At 41.4% G+C, this 23005-nt stretch overlaps 2 protein-coding genes across 6 annotated transcripts in view; one reads left to right on the top strand and one right to left on the bottom strand.

Moving 5' to 3' along the window:
• LOC144035682 (liprin-beta-1-like) overlaps window positions 1–23005 on the top strand; it is a 52857-nt gene that overhangs the window by 10459 nt on the left and 19393 nt on the right. For both annotated transcript variants that reach the window (XM_077545601.1, XM_077545600.1), the window contains exon 4: window positions 1566–1609. The gene's annotated coding sequence lies outside the window, so the exon portion shown is untranslated. The remainder of the gene's footprint in view (window positions 1–1565; window positions 1610–23005) is intronic.
• syt10 (synaptotagmin X) lies at window positions 2297–8997 on the bottom strand. 4 transcript variants are annotated; one of them, XM_077545605.1, is made up of 8 exons: window positions 8586–8997; window positions 7326–7725; window positions 5211–5772; window positions 4494–4614; window positions 3784–3955; window positions 3582–3711; window positions 3437–3514; window positions 2297–3269 (listed from the first exon to the last, which is right to left on the bottom strand). In XM_077545605.1, exons 1-7 carry the CDS (start codon window positions 8800–8802, stop codon window positions 3479–3481), a joined length of 1638 nt encoding a protein of 545 aa, XP_077401731.1. In that variant the 5' UTR covers window positions 8803–8997; the 3' UTR covers window positions 2297–3269; window positions 3437–3478. The 4 variants fall into 4 exon arrangements, with proteins under 4 accessions (XP_077401731.1, XP_077401732.1, XP_077401729.1 ...); XM_077545606.1 differs by lacking the exon at window positions 3437–3514 and having other exon boundaries at window positions 5211–5471; window positions 5541–5772; XM_077545603.1 differs by lacking the exon at window positions 3437–3514.

Genomic DNA, 23005 nt, shown 5'->3' with positions numbered 1-23005 from the left:
ATGAGTGTAATGAAAATGTGCCAGAGAAGGCTCTTACTGTAAAAAGTCGTCATTCACTTTAATGGTGGTGCCATAAAACCGCCCATTAAGGGCCATAATAGCTGGTGACATTACATAACTGTCTACCCATTTAGCCCCTTAACGCCGATTGTCCTTGGAATTGGAGTGTGGGCAACCAGCGTGCTATTAGCGTCGTAACTTTTGACCCGTCGTGTGTGTGTGCAGTGGAAAGTCTCTTTGTAATGATAAAATGGAGCCGTCGACGCTTGAAGCACAAACACCCGACGGATTTAATACAACACAATTTCTCCCCTCATAAATATTCATGCTAGTGCTTGCGAGGAAAAATCTCAATTTATTAGTCGAGCGACAATCCGCTGCAGTATTAATCTTAAATTAAAGAAGTAGTGCAGCAGGCTACTAATAGCTTTGTTTTCATTTTCAACCTGTTAATTTTGGCATGTAAAATATATACATTTAGCTTGGTTGTGCATAAACATCCAATTTCGGCTAATAATGGGGGAATAAATTGCGTACATTTCTGTAAAGGTACAAATCGTGTTTTTTTTGTTTTTTTAACGATAAATAAAATTTTCTGTCTGTTCATAACCCTGCATGAATCAGAAAGTAGACTACCAACTAATAAATAATACGATAAACAAACATAGATGGTGCTCTTGTCTTCATTTCTAATACGTTTTGAGTAGTGTTCCATTCTTGTAATGGCTCCGCTTAAATGTACGCAGCAAATCATTCAAAGACCTTTGCACGGTCCTGTACTCAAAATGCAAAGTGTGACTAATGCAGCAGCTGCATCGTTGACGTTAGCCCTGGAAAAAAGCCCGTCCAACTGCCTTTTAAGCTAAAATTACACATATTAGCGTTCGGGGCAATTAGGCCATCCTAAGTAGGCCTTTGGAAGTGCTCGTTGCTAAGGGAAACCAACGTTAGCATCGCCACCATTGTGCGGGTCTTGCAGCGCCAGATCAGAATGTTGTCTTCATGTGCGACCATCAAAAAGATGCATTTGTTTTTGTCTAAACCAGCGGTCCCCAACCTTTTTTTCACCACGGACCGGTTCATACATGCCCACAACTTTGGCGGACCGGCAACCCAGTGGGTTGGGGGTGGGGGTGTGCTTGGCTGTTCGTCGGCTGATTAATAAAAGGCTATGACAACAAACGCTTAAGTCCACTACCTTAACAAGGGTAACAAAACGCGACTGAGATAATTAGCATCTGGACATGTGTCAAGAGTCCGTCGTAAACAGAGAGAATCTGGTCACTTTTCAAAATAAAATATTTTTAAGCCTCGGCTAATCAATTATCCGGAAGTACAGTACGTTTTTTTTTATTCTTTCAACTGTGCAACCCGCCGCGGCCCGGTCCAAAGGTGCCCACGGCCCGGTGGTTGGGGACCACTGGTCTAAACCATATTAAAAGCACTTGTAAATCCTTGTGACATTTAACGTATGTGCACCACTAACAAAGTGAACCACCTTCATTTGATGATTAATTTCAAAGACTAAAGTAAGCCTAATCTTTTCTTATATTCTTTTACTCCAGATGGTGCTGCCCTTCCATCAGCTTCAGAAAGTCCCACAAAGTGGGTAAGTTTTGAGGGGTGGGGGGGGGGGGGAATGCATTTTTTAGATTGGCTGAAAATTACAAGTGGTGCTGCTTGCTCTGCAGGCGTCAGAAAGTCAAGCAAAGTTGGTTAAGTCTCATCCAGGACCAGGAGATGTTTAAAAACAACAACAACAAAAAACTCCAGTGATCGTGTGATAGAACTGTCGGTTTATTTTGATAAAATACAAATGAAACTGATACAGCAAATGATACTCCAAATGTGGACTTTGAGTTACAAAAGTTATCACAATCTGCCCGTATCAGGACATGACATGATGTCGTGGTACAGAACGCGTAAGAAACGTCACTCCATTGTCACCAAACAATAGAAATACAACAGCCCCAGACTTTCTTCTCTTTTCATTATGTACAAGTGTAAACAGGACATATTCACCAACTTAAAATTTCCCAAAGAAAAACATAAGAGGCATGCTTAAAATATAATATTGATTTTGAACATTAAGGGCAGTGCACAAGAGAAGCATCATTGTACAGTGTGCTTGTGCTAATATAATAACAGTACATAGCCTTGTTTTTTTTTTTTAATTATTATTATTATTATTACTGACAAGACAGTTGTTGTAGATGCATCAAATACTTGTATGGCTTTGTGTAAAAAATCTATGTACATCTTTAGCCCCCCCCCCCCCCCCCACACACACACACTTTTTTAACTTGTAAAAGCTGTTGAACACTAAATGCCAACATATTTGCTTTTTTGCCAGTTGCTATTTTCTGCAAGTGGATAACGTCTCTTGTCTATAAAGAACAATGTTAAAGAATCTATGTATTTGGAGAGCTAGCAAGCTAGCTATTTTTTATAGTACCACATTGATCCACAAGAGGGCACCGCAAAAGTGTTTTTTTTTTTTTAACCCACAACACATCGCACAAGTCGAATGAAACTGATTCTATTTGAGTAGATCAAAGACAAAAACTTGACTAAAATGTTAACATTGCGAGCATCCCAGAGCAGAAAAGTTAATTTGTAAATTTTTATTGTAAACCGTTGTTTGTTTGTTTGTTTGTTTGTTTTAGATGTTAGACTGATGACATACGATTCCCATTTTCTGAATCACGGACACGTTTAAACTTGTCCACATTAAAACATCCATTGATAATTCACTGTACACGTATATTTTGTACTATTTTATGTAACTGTAAAATTGTTCAGTTGAATGTGGATAACCACAGAACTATCACTTCACTTTTTACTTAGACTGTCATAATAGACTGAATAATTAACTACAGGCAGGAGAAGTCACATGTGGGAAGCAAATATAAATAAATATGTACTGTATATTCTTTGATCTATTTGTACATACTGTTTGTCTGCTACATGTATCAGCTACATTTTTCCTTCTAATGGTCTTTTATCCGCTTGCTTTATGACTGATGATGCACTGAGATATAAACCCAGCCCTTCTGCTTTCAGTTTACCTGTTAAATTACTGCTATATTTTTTTTATACCCAAAGTAAAAGCCAGAAAACTGGTAGAAATGCCTTCACGTGATGGACTCATGTCATACAAGGTGCTATCAACTTCATATATTCTTATTGTCGCTACGTCACGGCGTCTGTGGAGGTTTGGGCGATGGACACGAAGCTTGACTCTCAAAGCTTGTCCCCCTTCCAGGCCACTAAAGGATAAAAAATAAATAAAAAAATATGCATTGACTTCTGTTTTCTGCTTTGACGGGCTGCAGTAGAAAATTAACAGAAAGGTAACTGGGGAAATCCATAACTGGGTTTTTGATGGACCCCCCCCCGCCCCCCCCCCCCAAAAAATAAATCCTATATACTATACTTATTCTGTGTGAAAGCGTTCTACTGAGAGTTCAGGGTTTCATCAGAATTGCCACATCAGCCAATGTCCCGTAGCTCCCTGAAAGGCATCCGTTGCAGACGCTTGTGAAAAGCTTTATTATTTTTTTGATTTTAAGAAAGCCTACCTCTCCTAGGGCATGCCAGTGGGTGATGGGTTTTCGTGGGTAAGCCAACATTTCGTTCCAGTGAACCCGTCCGAGGCCTTCGGCGTCCGGCCCCGCCCGACAGACGCCGATCACCTCGTTGTGTCCAACCCTGCCAGCAAGATGGCATAGCCGTTTTGTTAGCAACACGCTAAGCCGGTTGATGTTGTGCACAAACGCTCACCGGTCATAATCCATCACCATGATGGAGAGGCTGACTTGTTCCACATTTTCCGGGGGGATGTCAAAGATGATGGCCTCATTGTACACGGGGTTAAGAGTGCTTTTCTTGGTAGTGGTTTTCCGTTTCTTCAGCCTGCGTCCGTCACAGATTAGGTGGACTTTTACGTATGGATCTGGAAGACAAAGCGGTTTTTGGGCGAGAGTACATCCTGGACTACTCATGAGCTTGTCACATGTAGACAACCAACCACTCACATTCACACCTGTGGACAATTCAGAGTCTTCAATGAACCTAAACATATATGGTCTAGAATGTGGGAGAAAACTGGACTACCTAGATCATGATGCAAGGCCAGAGTCGAGATTCGAGCCTTGGACCTCAGATGTGTTGATGCTAGCTAGCATCTCGGACACAGCGTTAACTCCCTATCTCCATCCATCCATCCATCCATCCATTTTCTTAACCGCTTGTCCTCACAAGGGTCGCAGGGGGTTGCTGGAGCCTATCCCAGCGGGCTTCGGGGCAGTAGGCGGGGTACACCCTGAACTGGTTGCCAGCCAATCGCAGGGCTCCCTACCTCCAATTATGCAATTAATGAGTTCCCGGCACCCTCCCTCTGTGCCGTTCTCCTCTTTGCCACTCTTAATTGGCCACCTGCCATTGAGTCGGGTTTGCCGCTCCTGTGAGTGCTTTTTGATGCGTGGGTGTACCTGAAGAGCCTGTGATGTCCATGGCTTTGAGGTTTCGGCATTTGATAACCGTCAGAGTCATCCTCCCCGCTGTAGGGAGGTAGCACAGCGAGTACATGATCTCCCCTAAGTCAACGGTCTCCTGAGGGGGGGAGAAATGATGACTTTGTTCATGTTATCGTTATGAAATGTGTGTTGACACTCACTCAGGTAGATATGGTTACATAACTTTTCAAACTCGAAGAAGCCAGAGTTGTTTTGGGTTGGAGATAAACTGTTATGTTATCAGCTATTTGATGGATGTGGCCTTTGTGCACAAGAGTCTTTAGCTTAGCAGAATAAAAAGCCTTTAAAGGGGAAGGCAGGTCAAAAATGGTCTGATTAATATTTCGTTTGTTGGATATGAATTTAATCCATCTCAGTGGGCAGCCATTTAGAGATCTTCTTAAAAGCATACATTCCAATCTTGGTGAAATTGTTTGACAGTTCTTTAGCCCAGGTGCTCTTTAAGTGTTATTTCTGTTCCTAAATCATAAAATGTGTTGGTCTTCTTTGTTGCTATAATTACGCTTCAGTCCCCAAGAGTTTCTAGAAGCGTGGGTGTTCTTGGACTTATGTGAGGCATTTCGATTGCCACTTTCTGAAAAGGTCTGCCTGGCAGGAGAGATTAAGTGTACCCTTCCAAGATAGCTAAAAATAAATGATTGTATTCATTGGCAAGCGTGGACACTGACTCACCGTAGTTGCGGCGTGGATGTCTTTCCACACCACCGCCTCACGAGAAAGGTCCGAGAGCTCAAAGAGGTTGTCCACCACCACCTCGCCGATCATGTCATGGCTGGTGAAGCGGTCAAAGTCGTAAACGCTCAGGTGGAGCTTGCGGTTGCAGAGCTCGTCGTACGCCACAGGGAAGCAGAAGGTCTCATCGAACGTGGGGTTCAGGTTCTTGCGATGGACCCGCGTCTGGAACTTCTTCTTCCTCTCTGGCAGCAGGTAGATCTTCACATAGGGGTCAGAGGTTCCTGTGAAGTCTTTAGCAGGCAGATCCAAGCCTTTGAGGATCCTCACCACCAGCGCTTGCTCCTCGTAGTCATAACGCAGCGAAAAACTGAGCTTTCCGCACGTCTCTGCGGGTTCTCTGGGCTCGCCCTCCGAGTCCACAGACTTCTGCTTGTAGAGCTCCGGTTTGATTCTCCCGATACTCGCCGTGGAGGACTGTCGGAAAGGCACCGCGTCCATGCTGAAGTCAAAGCTGTTGACGTTCATCTGGCGTGGAAGGTGGCGTCGGAATGAATTGTGCCTGTGGAGAGCGGTGCCGGTGAGGTCATTTGGAGAATAGTCTCTCGTCTTTAGAGCCTTAATGGGGTGAAGCTAAAATGTTGTTAACCAGCTTCCAATGCAAAAATCTTATTCGTCTGTCATTCTGATGAAAAATGTGTTGATGTTCAGTTGAGTTTTATGCTTCGATATAAAAGCACTCTACAGTATAAGCCTTCAATCTCCATTTACTTTGCTTCTTTTGGGTGAAAACGCTGTTCACCTTGCCAGGCTTGTCACCAAGCAACTAGCCCGCCTCATTTGTTGTCACACTTGAAAAATCGGCGATGTTCACTCACCTGTTGTGACTGAAAATTGACCAAATTATCTCTAAATAATATCTAACTGCAAGCCAAAACTACACTGGTCAGGGTGTTGACACTATGAATTAGAAACATGGTTCGAATGGAAGATGGCAGACATTTTTCAAATAGTCATACAAAGAAACAAATATGGAGCCAAATGGTTTTATTAAAACACTTGGTTGGTATGTAAGATAAGATAAGATTCACTGATTGTCACACCCGCCTAAGTGGGGCGAAATTCGTTCTCCGCATTTGACCCATCCCCTGAGCGAGCGGTGAGCAGCAGCAGCCGCGCTCGGGAATCATATGGTGATCTAACCTCCCAATTCCAACCCTTATTGCTGAGTGTCAAGCAGAGCTGCAATGGGTCACATTTTTATAGTCTTTGGTATGACCCGGCCGGGAATTGAACCCACGACCTCCCAGTCTCAGGGCGGACACTGTACCACTAGGCCACTGAGCTGGTGATGTATTTTTAATAGTCTGTCTGGGATGGAGTCTGTATAGCAATATACTAAAACCAGAAATAAAAACAGGGTAAGCTTGTTAGAATGATGCGAGAAACAACAACATCAGTCATGTCTTTATAGAGCTCATGAGGGTTCGGTATTTTGCCGTTTATTATTCAATGAACAGGCACTTAAGAGTGCATGGTATTGAAAACAACAGCTACTCTTCACATGAATAAATAAAAAAAGCAAGGTTAACTTCGCGAGTTAATACTCGTTGGAATCTTTCATCTTTGAACGTATTATTGACAGGAGTTAAAGTCACCATGAGCCCAGCAGTATTTAATTAGTGATCTTAAGTGGCGAGTGCATGCTGTGGAGGTCCACACACAAACACACAGCTGCCTGCTGCGCCACATCTTTTGGCAACCTGCGGCAATGCTAACTATGGACATTGGCCTTGAAACGCCGTCCTAGAAAACAAAAGGCAAAGTGTGGGGTGATTGTTTAATTACTGGGTTGGCTTGCAGGCGTTGTCATGGCAGCTGGGTTCACACGTACAGCTGATAGTAGGCTTGCAAGCCTGTGTGACACAGCTCTTGAGCCTGGAGGAGGTTTCCTTATTTTTTTTGAACTATGAAACACACAATTCCCACATGACATTGTAAAGGTCAGCGTGACACTGCGTGACTTGGGCCCAACTTGCCCGCAGATGCCGGCCACATGTCAACATGACATGACTGGACAATGTTGGCACTCATGAGTGTGAAACTGGGGGCTACCTGGAGGATGATGTCGGCTCGGTGGTTTGCCTCTGGATCTTGGCCTGGTGGCTCAGCTTCTCCCTGAGGGTGGTCTGCACCTCGGCTGGGATGTCCGGCGACGTCTGGCTGATTTTCATGGCCGCCTCCAGGAGCTTGACTGTGCTACGACCGTTTAGCTTCACCTCAGGCGAGTGCTTCTTCTTTTCTTCCAATGGCACTGCTTTATCTGGCAAGGGTGGCGAGTTGTTGGGAGGCGCTTCGAGAAAGGCCGCGGGAAGGCCCGCATTTCCGCGGTGAACCGTCAACGCTTTGCTCCTCCAGAGAGGCCAACACAGCTTCCAAAAGACAAAGAGAGACACCACCAGCAAGGCCAGGCCACAGAAGCCCACCACCACAGCCAGGAGGCTGATGGAGATGTCTGCAGAGAGGACAATCAGGATGCAAAAGAAGATGGAGAAAAAAGGGGGAAATGTAGGACACGGCAGTCAGGAAAAACACACAAATCGGAATCTGGCCAAAGTGTGTGGAAAATAAGAGAGTTTAACTTCCCACTCTGGTTGTGGCATTCCACCTCTGTTACTACATAGGAAGCTGGCATTTTGGCCCTGGAGCTCTCAACCCCACCGCTGTACTTTCAACACCCGTGAACAGCTTTTACTTTTCATATAGTACAGGATGCACCGACTTGTTCTACAACCACGTATATTCAGATTTAAAGGCAATGTTTGCAGACAAATATGGTCAGAAAAACAGTTGTTGTTTTTTGGACTAGCCACCTGTTGCTACTTTAGCTTTGTGACTTGTTGTAGTAGACATTTTCATGCAAACTTCATTGAAATGATTTCTGTGGGCAGCACGTCATATGAGCGGTTAGCACGTCCGCCACACAGGTCTAAGGTTCAGGGTTCAGGTCTAAGGTTCAGGGTTCGCATTCCAAAAAATGCATGTTAACTTCATCGAAGACTTAATTGTCCGTAAGTTTGTGTTTGAATTGTTGTTTGTCTAGACTGTATGTGCCCTGCTGTTGTATCTCACCAAAAGTCAGCTTAGGGTCATTAAAGAATCTAAAAAGTTTGAAAGGTTGTTTGTCTTTATGTGCTCTGACCTTAACTGGAAACCAGTCCAGAGGGTGACCCAAAATCAACTGTAATCAGCTCCAGGGGACAAACAAGATGGACGGACAGTTTTCTGTATCAATACCACTGTGATTATTTCAGTCCACATGCACGCACAATGAAAGTTTGCTGAAGAAAAGAGGAAGGACTTGACTGCATTTACCTGCGTGTCCTTTACCTGGTATGCTGCTGCTCTCCAAGGGGAAAATATCCGAGCATTTCTCCCGGTCCACGTGTCCGGTGAGGCAAAGGTCTGTGACAATCTGCAGAGCCCTCTGGCACAACGTGATGCCGTCCCCGCTCCGGACACTCATGTCTCTTCGGTTAAGCCATTGCATGCCGGAGGAGGACGAGGAGGACCCGGGGCGGCGGGGGTTCATCTGGCCCGCCAGTCACTGGGCTGCCATGCGGCGGAGGCGGGTGGCGGCGGTGACGGCGGTGGCGGTGGTGGCATCGGCATCCATGCTCGCAGTAGCGGCGATGGTGGTGTTGGTGGGAGTGAGTGAGCGCAACAGGCGGCGTGCAGAGCAGGCAGCCTCCACGCGTGTTGAGTGCGAGACAGTGAGGCGGACCTGTTGCGCGATACAAGTACAATCCCCCACCTTCCCCAAGCCAACCCCCTTTTCTCATGCTTCCGACCACCTGTAGCGCAGAGAATTGTGATCATAATTATTGGAGCATATATAAACAAGCTTCTGCTAGAGAGGGAGGCGGGGGGGGGGGGGGGGGGGGGCTTCCCTAAACGTATTCACCCTCTTATGTTGGGTGAGATCAACATAATATAAGGAGCATCTCCGGGTTTGTTGCAGTTGATGACTACGACCTTTAAATGAATACCTCCATTAAAACCATAATTATTTTTCTACAGGCAGAATTTGACTTCGACTCTCATCAGAAAAATCTCAACATTTATTAAGCCAAGGCACAGATTTTACATTACAAAAATCTCATGGCAAACCTATACGAAACAAAAATCTGTCAAATAAATATACAAATAAATAAAATAATAGGCTACTACTATTACTACTACTACTACTGCTAATAATAATAATAATATTTCTGACATTGATAGATGAACAAATATACAGAATCAGTTTCCCAACCTTTTATTGAGCCAAGGTACAAGGTCATTTACATAACTCTGATGTCACACCACCAAACAAAAATATCACAAATACTGAAATGAGGATGACCTGGTTTTAGGTGGACACTATGATCCTGTATTTGACTTCAAGCCATTTTGCGGAAGAGCATTTCATTGGCGATTTAAAAAAAAAAAAAAAAAAAAGATTATTAATTGATTATTGACGATTATTAATTATTATTTGTAGTAAATCAATAATTTTTAGACCAATTAAGTGAAACTGGATCGTATTTCATGGTTAGGAAGCACTGCATTATACAGTGTTATACAATGTTTGTAATGAAGTATCCATAACCAAGTAAGCCATACTGATGTAAACAGAAACATTTACTACAGATACTGTACATATTCTTGTGCCTATTCATGTTCCTTTCAAATGTATGATTAGTAATTACAACAGTGTTTTTAGCTCATTGTGTGTGTTTTTTATTGGATTATAGGATTACATTTTGCTAATGAGCTAAGAAAAGCATGACCTTTAAAATGTGCCTATTTTTTTTATAAAAAAAAAAAAAAAGACTATTGGCTAATGGCTACACATGCACAAGTCAATAGCAAGCAGGGCTGTTTTGTTACCAAAATTGCTCATGAAAATTGACCATGCAATTTAACCCTGCTGCTTTGTCATTGCCAAACTTGAATATAGAGAACAGAACAGAGTAACAGTGCCATGGTTACCACCTCCTCTGGAAGTCACTAAATGAAGCCCCGCAGTTAAGAAAATCCCTTCTCAATGACATCCGATTCTTTATGTTCACCGCAACTTTTTAATATATTTCTCTTTTTGTCCTGTGAATTTCTTTCTTTCTTTCTTCAACTGAATTGAGTTGTTTTTTTTTGAAAGGAAAGTTACTTGTGAGTAGCAGAAAGATTACATTTGTACCTTTTCTATTTAATTAGAAAAGAAAACAATTTTTTTGTAGTGTAACATCTCAGTATTACAAGAAAAAAAAATCACATTGCGAGCAATAAAAAAATATATTTTCCAAGAAAAAAAAATCGAATTGTTTTATCAAAATATCACAAAAATGCCATTATAATTAAAACAAAACATTTCCAGTGCAATTTTCTTTTTCCTATTTATTTTTTATTTTTTTACTACTTGAACCATAAAACTTTTTTTTTTCAAAGGTAAACAGCAGAATTCATATTCTCCCATCAACCACAGCAACTTGTCGTGGTCCTTTGGAAGCAAAGCAGTCCCAGATCATCACATTGCCACCACCATGCTTTACTGTTGGCATCATGTTGTTTTTATCAAATAATGATAAATCCCAGGCAAATAAATATGCAGAAGACACAGAAATGAGGACGGTGGTACTTCACATCAAATATATAATATACATATAAAATATATAATATATATACATATTCAGCACTAGCCTTAACCCTTTTTTCATTTGAGCTTAATTTGCGAGCCACACAGGTGAATCAAAATTGTCTGTCTCTTTGACGACAATGTACGCGCTGAATTGTTTGTTAAGCGTCTGGCCGATCGAGTGCCATTAATTCGTCTGCTGAAAGAGAGATAGGAAGAGAGGCAGGAAAATGATGTCTACAAGCGTTCAGCTATCAGAAAATCAGCTGATAAGCAATAAAACAAATGTACCTTTGCGATAAGAAAAAATATTGTGGTTATCTGCTTCGCCGGGTCAAACTTTCCCCAATGTGTGAAAGGTTATTGTGGCTTGGTAATTCTCCCTGAATGTGATAATCGCTTCTCTCCCTTTAATGATTTGAAGTATAATCATAATTACGCACAGTGGCGGGTGGTTTGGTGCCTCTTGTCGCCTTGGTTACGGTAATTAATACCACTCGTAACCTCTTAACCCTCTGTCAGAAAAAGACACTTTAATTACAAACAGGAGAGAGTGTCCCCACAAAGGCGTGGTAAACCAGCATCTTGAGCAGCCATAAAGCAGAGGCTAAAGAGGCTAAGATGCTAAATGATGCTAAGTGGTCAAAAGAGGGAGAGAACAATGAAAAAGTGACATGACGCTTTTTAAAGCGCCTTGGACGGTCTGAGACACATTTTAATATGTTATTGTTATTAAATAATATAATATACACGCCAAAATGAACAGTTCCTCAAATCAATATAGATTAACTCAATATTTCACAAAGAGGGCTCCCCCACAGGAACACTGGAAAAGACCCACAATTAACATAAAATTGAATAGTTAGGAAAGATCAAAACAAAACTAGATCCAGAACATCGTATTGCTTATTCAAGTGCATTTCAGTACCAAACAATTTGCTATCGGCGGAATAAAATGTTCAGTTGCTGTAGGTCACACTTGATCGACACATAACTCCTCACTTTCCTTTTCTGCCGTGTTCTGATATGAATAGTAGCTATTGGGGTTAGCATCAAGACATTAGCCAAAAAAGCCTACTACCCGCTTCGCTATCGCTACTTATGAATGAGCAGTGCTGACACATTTTTTTTCACTGGACGTAACGCACCTTAATATAAATAACAGAAATTGAGGTTAGCATCAAGACATTAGCCAAAAGGACTTGACTAGTACGTCTACTTTCCGCTTAGCTTATGCTGACACATTTTTTTTCACTGGACACCGGGCGTGACGCAGCTTGATATGAATAACAAAAATTGGGGTTAGCATCAAGACGTTAGCCAAAAGGACTCATGTAGCATGTCTACTACGCACCTAGCTACGTTGCTAATAAATGAGCAGTGACGCACTATGCGAAATTCACTAAAGTATCCATTTTTTCGAGGCATTTTTACCAAACCAATCATTGAATCATATTATTTGTTGTCTTACTTAAAAATGCTTTCAGGGTGATTTTGTCTCATGTCCTTGGCACTACTACTGTTAGGAGGCTAAAAATCAAAGAGCATTTCAACCTGTAGAATCTATGTAAATCTGGCCAACAAGAGCCTAAGATGAGGCTAAGAAATGCCTAAAAAGTTTCAAAGAACCAAAACATGACTCAAATGGCTAACTAAAGGCTAAGAAGAGGCTGCTAGTAATAAGCTAAAATAACCTATACAGAGATGCTATGAAAAGGCTTAAGATGAGCTAACGAGAGGTTTTAAAACCTAAAAAATTGCTATGAAGAGGCTAGAAGACAAAAAATGTCAAAGAAGTGGATAAAACACGCTCAGAAGTGTAAAAAAAAAAAGTGGCTAAATAGAGAATTTCTCTTGTGGATGGATAAAATATCTGTGTGCATCGAGAAAGCAGAAAAGGTTGAGTTTTGGTTTGCGGTGGTGCCAAAATGTCAAAAGGCAACAGGAAATGTGAAGATTCCAGCAAGAACACAGAATGTTATTTTTTTTCTGGCAAGACGTGTGTTGGAATCGCTCCAAGTGACATACAGCCAACATGTGTTCCGACATCAGGCTGACTGGGTTTTTGAGAGTTGTTTCGCAGCTTCATCAAGAAGGAGCTAAGAAGTGGTGGTTAAAGAGCTGCTAATTTTTGGACATTCTATCCGAATGGGATCATTTTTAGCTTGGGCTTCCATTTATGGTATCTGTTGTCCATCCTGGTCTATAAACAGAAGTCTCATTGGAAGCCAGAGACACGACGCTGCAGTGCAGATGTGTTCCCGATTCCCCCACTAATCAACTGCGCGTGTATCGCACACGTGATGCGTTACTGAGCCGGCTGATCAATAATCGCGTGGCTGCAGTGTTGATTAAGAAGCCATTGTCCTTTGGCAAGCATCTTCCGTTGCGACCCAAGACATGATTGAAAAAGGACATCAGAACATGATTGAATTGTTGATTGCTCCTCAGTCATGACTTTTTGCTGTAAACACGGCTGCCGCGTAGCTCTTTGAGGAAGCCGTCGTCATGGCGACCAGGTGCCGCTCAATAGAAGCAGGGTGGCACCAGAGAGACACTCTCCTCTCGTCGATGGGCTATTATTAAATGCAATTTACTGCAATAACGTACACCACCATGCACGGGCCTCGCTTGGCCCGGCATGGCCTTTGTTGCTTTTCCATTACAACAGGTGCAGCCGGGATTGGGATGGGATCAACTCAACTGTGCACAGTGCACACTCGCTCGCAACGTGTGGGGTTCTGCCAAGTGGCGAGCCTCTGTTGGCCTGCGTTTTAGAACCACCTCGAAGGAGGTTCTAAAGAGTGGTTCCACTGTAACTGAACGGACGTTACACTTTTTTTGTGTGTGAACAAAATTTAAGATACGATACGATGGCGGATATTGAACTTTTATTTTTTTATTTTTTTAAATAAACTATATTGCTTCCGGCAGCACGGTGGAAGACTGGTTAGCGCGTCCGCCTCCCAGTGCAGAGGACGTGAGATCGAGTCCGGGCTTCCGCCTTCCTGGGTGGAGTTTGCATGTTCTCCCCGTGCCTGCGTGGGTTTTCTCCGGGTACTCCGGTTTCCTCCCACATTCCAAAGACATGCATGGCAGGCTAATTGAACACTCCAAATTGTCCATAGGTATGATTGTGAGTGTGGATGTTTGTTTGTTCGTCTCTGTGTGCCCTGCGATTGGCTGGCAACCAGTTCAGGGTGTTGCCCCGCCTACTGCCCGAAGCCAGCTGGGATAGGCTCCAGTGCCTCCCGCGACCCTTGTGAGGATAAGCGGTTAAGAAAATGGATGGATGGATATATTGCTTCCAAGTTGAAGTTTCAATCTAAAAACAAAACAAAGAGAATTATACATACATAATATGTATTTAAAACCAGCCATGCAACTTTGGCTTTTGAATGTCTGCTAGCTTAATGCTAACAGAGAACGCAAAACACCATACACAGGCTAACCAAAAGAATGTTTGTGTCGGTGTTATATAAGACTGTATATGGAAGAAAGCAGCTGTTCACTGTAGAGAACTGATGCACACCTTTTACGTTATATAGGATGCAGCTTAAGTAAAAGACTTAATTGGTCTCACATGAAAACAAATTAGTTGAAAAAAATGCACAAATGGAGCCTGTAAAATTAGCGACATCCCTAAAATCAATGGATGCAATCATGACTAGAGTGGCGAAGAAAAGCCAGTTCATTTCTCCCCCCCCCACACCCCCTCCTCACATCTAGTTAGCGGGTTGCTGCGAATTTTTTCACATCCACAGCGTGGCACACACCCAAACAAACACAGCTGCAAAGTTCTCCTCTTCATATAAAATCATTAATATTGATTTTTCAGGAAGGAACTTCCATGTAGTTGTGGTCTTCTTCTTCTTCTTCTTTTTTTTTTTTTTTTTAATTGTCTAACCCTAACCCTGTTACATAACAGCAAGGTTTGTGTTGTGTAACACCTGTGGAGCGACTCATGCTGGGATTGACATGCATGATGGGAAATTGTTCTCACCAAGGTGGAAGGTGGCTGGCAGGAGCGTGGAGGCGCAAGTTGCAACCTGCAGCCGTTTGACTTCAAAGCTACCTTCACGTATTGCTCAAAATGAATATGGCTCTTGCCTGGAATTCCTTTAGAAAACCTTTGGAAAAGGAAGACATCTTATACTTTTGTCTGTGACATGAGTCAAAATAAGTATGGTTCTTGATTTCCACTTCAAAGCTACGTTCAGGTATTACTCAAAATCAATAGGGTGGACCACCTTTAACCTTGGGAAAAATCTGGTCATTTTGTGCCAAGTTAATACATTTATTTTTTTCCCTGCCCTGTCATAACGTTCTTGACTTCCCCAAAGGTCTTTGTGAAGGCCCACAGGCAAACATTGACGGGTCATGTGACGGATTCCACGCAGGCGTCAATGAGTGCTTTAATCATTATCCCGCTGATTCAATTAGCTGCTGGCTAATCCGCCCTAAGTGTATGAGCCGATATCCCGCCCCTGCAAAAGCAATCTGTCGAGCCTCGCCACTGTCCGCCAACTGATGGGGGAGGCGTCACAAATGCAATTATGTTCATATCGAGCGCGATCAAGTTACCAGCGCCTTCAAATGGGTGACTCTCCTGGGGGGATTACGCACTTGCAACACTTGATGCTGAGCGCTTGTGGCAAAAGAAACCTTCTGCAACTTTTACAAGTATCTAGAGTTGGACAATATGGCCTTAGAATAAAATAATCCGATTTTTCCCCCCACAATAAAGTAATTTCCGATTTTAATTGATTGCCCCCCCCCCCGCTTCACCGATACTTTTGCTGTTTGCGTTATTTCTCCTGGTACCAAGCAAGTATTTCCCAGCATTTCTTCCTACAGCAGTAACTTGCATCATCGTTCCACAGGTAATGTGGGACTAAGTGCTTCCTCTTGACATGACAAAATGTTCCTTTTGTCAAAACATGTACACCATCGTTCAAAAGTTTGGGGTCACCCAGACATGATTTTCCATAAAAACACAAAGCAGTGTATTTCTTTTTACCACATTACACATTATTTCTGACCAGTTTATTGCTAACCTTTTTTTTTTTTTATTAATTGAAATTCTTTAAAGGGGAAGTAAACCTTAAACATTTCTTGATAATAATACTGTACGTTATATGTGACATTCTGATTAATATTACATTTGTGGAATATGAGTTATGAAGCAGAATCCAGCCGTTTTTATCCATCTTAGGGGGGCGGCCATTTTGCCACTTGCTCTCGACCGAAGATGACATCACAGTTGCTCAGGCAATGACCAATCACTGCTCACCTGTTTTCTAAAGCTGAGGTGTGATTGGTTGTGACCTGAGAAACTGTGATTTTGGATTTTGCTGCTTAACTCATATATCACTAATGCAACATTGACCACAATACAGTACTACATTTAGACCAGAACATATTATTGGGGTTGGGGGTTGACTTCCCCTTTCTCCCTGATGCCAAGCTTTTTAGCAATGTACAGTTGTGCCCATGTGTGCTATGTAAACTTTTTTGGGGTGTTTGGCAAAACCCAGTCGTAGCATTTTTGTCATACATCTGGAAGTGTGTGGTCTCCCAGAAGCAATGATGAAAAAAATTGCGACTAATTTGCTAAATTAAGTGCAGAAACAGAAAAAAAAAAAAAGTTTTTCATAATCACCCTGACCCAAAAAAAAAACAACTGACATTTATTGGTAAAATGATTAATAGCATGATTGTGATGAATAACCCGTCTGTGGAGGGACTCGCTGTTGCAATGATTAAAACCAACACCTTTGATTCCTCGCAGCCGTCGTGTTATCTGGTCAGATTGAAAGATTAACGCCACCTTTAATTATATCAACAACACGCTGTCATATCTTTTTTGTCTACTCTCAAAAGGCACTTTAAAAATCATGTGGCTGGTAATCCGGAGAGTATTGTCTGTTGTTGCCATGGCAACTGCCCCCCGGATCAACTTCTGTATATCTCTGCAATAACAGCGCAACGGCTTTGCTTATGCTTGATAAGTGCTGAGCTAATATGGACTCTTAGAGGAGCTTGTTTGATGAGAAGTTTGTACTTTTTTCTCTCTGTGAATGTTTGTTGGCGGTTTGTAAACATGGAGAGAATGCACATTGAACGCGTGTCCTTTGAGGATCCCTATCCAGCCTGCTTTCCCTGTCCCCCACAGCCAACACTGGTGTTTCAAACGATCAGCTAATCAGCAAGCCCTGCATGAAGCCTGATAACGATCCTCAGCTGTGTTGGCTGAGGGAGACATAGAAAACAGGCTGGATAGGGGTACTTGAGGACAGGGGTTTGAGAACCGGTGCCTTAGAAGACCTTCAGCTGTTTTTTTGTTGCTCTGACTTCTCTGACCATCAAAAACAAAACCTCCTGCAAAGACTCAAAATGAGTTTTAAAATGTTGACATTTTGAGGTCATATTTAGTATAAAAGAGGACTTAAAATGGAAAGTGCCCTTATAAAAGCTACCCAGAGACCTCTTTCAAATCAAAACTTTACAAGCTTAGACAGGTAAGGCCTACTCTCTACTGGCAAATAGCCTTGATGGAGGTAACAAGTGGGTGTTCTTTGACATTTGTGACGATAGCACATTGGTGTCAGGTGTGTAAAATGTAGAAGAAGGGTGAATTATGGGCAAATATCATCGCACTATTGTCAAGACAAAAAAAAAAAACTACAGACACCTTTAAAGTTCAGCCATTTTCCAGACATGAGAAATGCAGAGACAAGCTAACATCTTTTTTTTTGTATCCAACTTCTGCTTAAGCTCGCACATCATGTGTCTCATGTGCGCAAACTCCCAACAACTGTATACTTTATGCCTTCCATGCTTCCATGCGTCGCAATTAGCATTTGACCCCAATCACATAATGCTTTCTCAGAACGACTGGTAATCTCCAAAGCTACTTGATTAGCAATTAAACACGGAGTAGAAATGGCGACGGTCGGGTTATGGAGGGGGAAAAAAAAACCTTGCATGTGTGCTGACAGCGGGCCAGGACGTTAGGCTGCGGGTCACTGGCAGGACTCATTACTCGCTTACGAGTCGCTAGTGTTGCAATGACACCTTGATAAGCGCAATCACTGACTCCACAAATTAATTTGAGAAAGGATACAAAAAGGTAAACTAACTGGCAGTACACAGCGCTGGATTTATCAGTCCAAGTGGGAGGACCAATTGGAAAAGAGACGCAGAAAATCTTTTAGTAATGTGGTGCGAGGCAGTCTGTAAAAAAATGTTGTCCAATTTTTTTATATTGTCTTAGGCAGCTACCATATTCTGAGATTTTTTGTTGTTGCCTTGCTTAGTTACAAAACTGACTTTTTTCTTCTTCAAACATCCAACGATAGATGTGCTCAACTATGCTTGAACAATGCTAACATGTAGCAACCTAGCATTCTGACATAGGAGATTGGCGCGACTCCTGGTGCAATTTCTCTGGGTTTTGTCTCATAAATTTTGCAGCTAATTTGTCTGATTGACTTCTTCTTTGAGCTACGTTTCAACTTGAAATGACATGAAATCTTCATATTTCAGTTACGAATGCTAAAACGTAGCCACCTAGTGTTGTGCTAGCTAGCAAAGAAGGGCCAAACCCATGCATACAATAGGGGTTGACCCCACATTTGGGTGTTTCTTCTACTAAATTCTGCCATACATTTATCCGATTTCAGGGATCAATAATGTAATTGACGCCTTTTTCGGGTAGCCACCTAGCATGCGACGTCGCTGCCGTTTCTATTTCCTCACAAATTTCACAGTTCGGGGACTATGGCAGAAAAGAAGCAGAAGCTACCAAATGACCAATTAACTGCATACTCGGTGGCATCCCACCCAACGGTCCGCATACATTACTCTTTTGGAAGGATGATTCCGCGCTCGTAATAAAAGATGCGACTCCGCCAAGAATGTGAGAAAGAGGCAGCAAGCACAGCTGCTTTTTCAGGTTAATGGACGATATTGTGGCGCTGTGGAAACCAGCAGCGCATTATTCTTCACGCTCGCATGAATCACTGCTCATTCTGCTGCCGTCCATAACAAGATGCAAATGCAACCTGTAAAGTTAAGGGAGGGTGATGCCAAACAAGAAAGCAAAGCCACTTTTTCAATTATAGTATTTTTTTTTGTCATCATTTCTGTTTCCATCAACTTTTAGAAATGGGTACTTATGTTTGCTGTAATTGAGTTTTTCTGGTTGCTTAGACACATTTTTTTGAATCAATTGACTAACCTTTAAAAAATGTTAACAGTTACAAAATAGAGTTGAAAAATTCAGCTGTCAGAATGTGTGGGTACTTATGTTTGCTGTAATTGAATTTTTCTGGTTGCTTAGACACATTTTTTTGAATCAATTGACTAACCTTTAAAAAATGTTAACAGTTACAAAATAGAGTTGAAAAATTCAGCTGTCAGAATGTGTGGGTACTTATGTTTGCTGTAATTGAATTTTTCTGGTTGCTTAGACACATTTTTTTGAATCAATTGACTAACCTTTAAAAAATGTCAACAGTTACAAAATAGAGTTGAAAAATTCAGCTGTCAGAATGTGTGGGTACTTATGTTTGCTGTAATTGAATTTTTCTGGTTGCTTAGACACATTTTTTTGAATCAATTGACTAACCTTTAAAAAATGTTAACGGTTACAAAATAGAGTTGAAAAATTCAGCTGTCAGAATGTGTGGGTACTTATGTTTGCTGTAATTGAATTTTTCTGGTGGCTTAGACACATTTTTTTGAATCAATTGACTAACCTTTAAAAAATGTTAACAGTTACAAAATAGAGTTGAAAAAATCAGCTGTCAGAATGTGTGGGTACTTATGTTTGCTGTAATTGAATTTTTCTGGTTGCTTAGACACATTTTTTTGAATCAATTGACTAACCTTTAAAAAATGTCAACAGTTACAAAATAGAGTTGAAAAATTCAGCTGTCAGAATGTGTGGGTACTTATGTTTGCTGTAATTGAATTTTTCTGGTTGCTTAGACACATTTTTTTGAATCAATTGACTAACCTTTAAAAAATGTTAACAGTTACAAAATAGAGTTGAAAAATTCAGCTGTCAGAATGTGTGGGTACTTATGTTTGCTGTAATTGAATTTTTCTGGTTGCTTAGACACATTTTTTTGAATCAATTGACTAACCTTTAAAAAATGTCAACAGTTACAAAATAGAGTTGAAAAATTAAGCTGTCAGAATGTGTGGGTACTTATGTTTGCTGTAATTGAATTTTTCTGGTTGCTTAGACACATTTTTTTGAATCAATTGACTAACCTTTAAAAAATGTTAACGGTTACAAAATAGAGTTGAAAAATTCAGCTGTCAGAATGTGTGGGTACTTATGTTTGCTGTAATTGAATTTTTCTGGTGGCTTAGACACATTTTTTTGAATCAATTGACTAACCTTTAAAAAATGTTCACAGTTACAAAATAGAGTTGAAAAATTCAGCTGTCAGAATGTGTGGGTACTTATGTTTGCTGTAATCGAATTTTTCTGGTTGCTTAGACACATTTAATCAATTGACTAACCTTTAAAAAATGTTAACAGTTACAAAATAGAGTTGAAAAATTCAGCTGTCAGAATGTGTGGGTACTTATGTTTGCTGTAATTGAATTTTTCTGGTTGCTTAGACACATTTTTTTGAATCAATTGACTAACCTTTAAAAAATGTTAACAGTTACAAAATAGAGTTGAAAAATTCAGCTGTCAGAATGTGTGGGTACTTATGTTTGCTGTAATTGAATTTTTCTGGTTGTCTAAGCAACATTTTTTTGAATCAATTGACTAACCTTTAAAAAATGTTAACAGTTACAAAATAGAGTTGAAAAATTCAGCTGTCAGAATGTGTGGGTACTTATGTTTGCTGTAATTGAATTTTTCTGGTGGCCTAGACACATTTTTTTAAACCCCAGGTTTTAAAACAGCCAAGGTTTCAAAGTAAGGTTTCACAGGAGAGTCTGCTTCATCAGTGTCACCTTTTCTAACAGTTGTTACAAAATAGAATTGAAAAATTCAGCTGCTACAATGTTTGACCTCAGGTTTTAAAACAGTTAAGGTTTCAAAGGAGAGGAGCCATTTGTGCACTTTTGACATTTCATTTTGGTATGAATGATAGTAAATGGCTCATTGCATTAATTCATGGTTAAACACTGTTTGGACAATATCTCTCCCGCCTCTTCTGTCTGCCATTATGTCCTCTGCTTAGGAGACTCCTAAGCCGCTTAAAAGTCCCCTCCCCTGCACTTAACAGATCTCACTCTTAAGAGCTAGGCTTCTTTAGCAATAGCTTTTATGTTTACTAGGATATACCCTTCAATGAAATTCAAAAATAACATCATGATTCTTAAAATGTTCTTCGAATTTGGCCATGAGAAGCAACTCCACTTAGAATCTTTAGGAATACCGCACCAGATATGTTGAACGCTGCAAAAAAGTACTACGCCCAAGGAGAGTAATCATTTTCTGGACCAATTAAGTGCCAATTAGCACAGCTGATGATCTCTCACGACGCAGTGATTCGGAATCACTACCTTAAGGTACTAAAGCCAGACAAAGTTCCAGGCAATTTTCAAAATATCGTGACTGCTTTTCTTGCCGTTGTGCATAGTATCGCCCCCCCCCCCCCCCCAACTGGTTGGATGTCACTTTCGATCGGTTCCATTTTGCAGCAATGTCTTGTTTGTTCCCCGTTGCAGCTCGATGTGGCGACGGGCTTATGTAACACAAACACATGATGTATCATCATATTCTTCCACCAAGTCACACATTTCTGACCTTTTTGCAGGATTACGCCCCACACAAAACAGTTTCTGGTTATATGTTGGCTATTTGCCACAGAATATGTCGCTCTGAGGCAAACTATTCATTTGATGGCCTTTGATAGCTATGTGAGTTTTACATGCAAATGTCTCACGTAAACCAACAATACATGTCAGAGGCGGGAGTTGTCACTTCCCCATCACAGACCTCATGCTAAGTTCCACCACACTCGGAGGGCTGCAAAAGGGCTGACCTTTAGGTTTGAGGGAGGCGTGCTAAGCTAACTAGGAGGGGGAGCGAGCGTGGCGTTGCATCGAAAAGGTTAACGCGGCGAGATGGTGGAATGAAGTGCAAACCCCAGCATGAAGGCTGAGCCGCTAAATTGCACAAAGCGCGAACAACCGTGCTTGAGCTCAATTGGGGGCCTACATTTTTGAAACCCTATCGGGGCACGGATCCTATTGAAATTTCCCCTAAAATGCCTGTTTCAAAGCAAAAAAAAAGCCAAATTTTCTGTGTGTGTGTTTTTTAAGCATAGCTTCTTGAGCAGTGCCTTACATTTCAATAATAAAACATGACAATTGTAAATTTGGTGTCAAAATTCAGTCATGTCATTTCTGCTGTCTTTTAGGCCATTTGACAACTTTTTAACAGTTGATCTTGTTTTTCCCCTTCCAAATGTCCTTCCGGTACGCTGGCTGCAGCAAAAATACTCAAATGATCCATTTAGCTCACGGCGCATGCTTCAGTGCCCTTGCAGCACTTTCACGCTTCACTCATTTCCTTGCCATTTATTATTTCTTTGTATTTATTTTTTTATTATTGTATTTGTTTATTTTTATTTATGTGTTTATTTATTATTATTTTGGGAGTATTTTCTTTGCACGAACTGGTGTGCAGCATCAAAATATACAACAAGAAGAGGTTCATAAACCTGGACTGCAACAATAACTCAATCACTTTCCTGCTTGGCTGCCAGCAGATGTTATTGTTTTAAACTCTCACGTTGTCTCTCAAGCTCTCTCTGATCTGAGTGAAGTTTCCTGATAAGAAAGATAGCAGGGTTGCTTTTGGTTTTGGACACAAGACTTGAAACCATTTTTATCAGTTTTCACTTGTCGGGAAGGCAGAAGCCGATTGATTTTGATCGGCTTCAAGCATGTTTTTTCCTGGCTCAATGAAAGAAAAATGCAGGAAGCCCGTTTGATAGTACATTGAATGTAACAAAAGTGCTTGTATGTGTGCATCTAAAATATCCCCGGCGCTCGCTCACCGTGTAAACAAATGTCTTATCTCAGCAGCCAAGTGAATGCCTGCCAGTGCAAACAAAAGGCCCGCAAAGGAAGCACCACG

This window comes from Vanacampus margaritifer, chromosome 15 (assembly GCF_051991255.1).
Source record: "Vanacampus margaritifer isolate UIUO_Vmar chromosome 15, RoL_Vmar_1.0, whole genome shotgun sequence".
In the NCBI taxonomy this organism is placed as follows: Eukaryota; Metazoa; Chordata; class Actinopteri; order Syngnathiformes; family Syngnathidae; genus Vanacampus; species Vanacampus margaritifer.
Note: the sequence above shows the minus strand (reverse complement) of the source record. Positions and strands in the feature narration are given on the sequence as shown.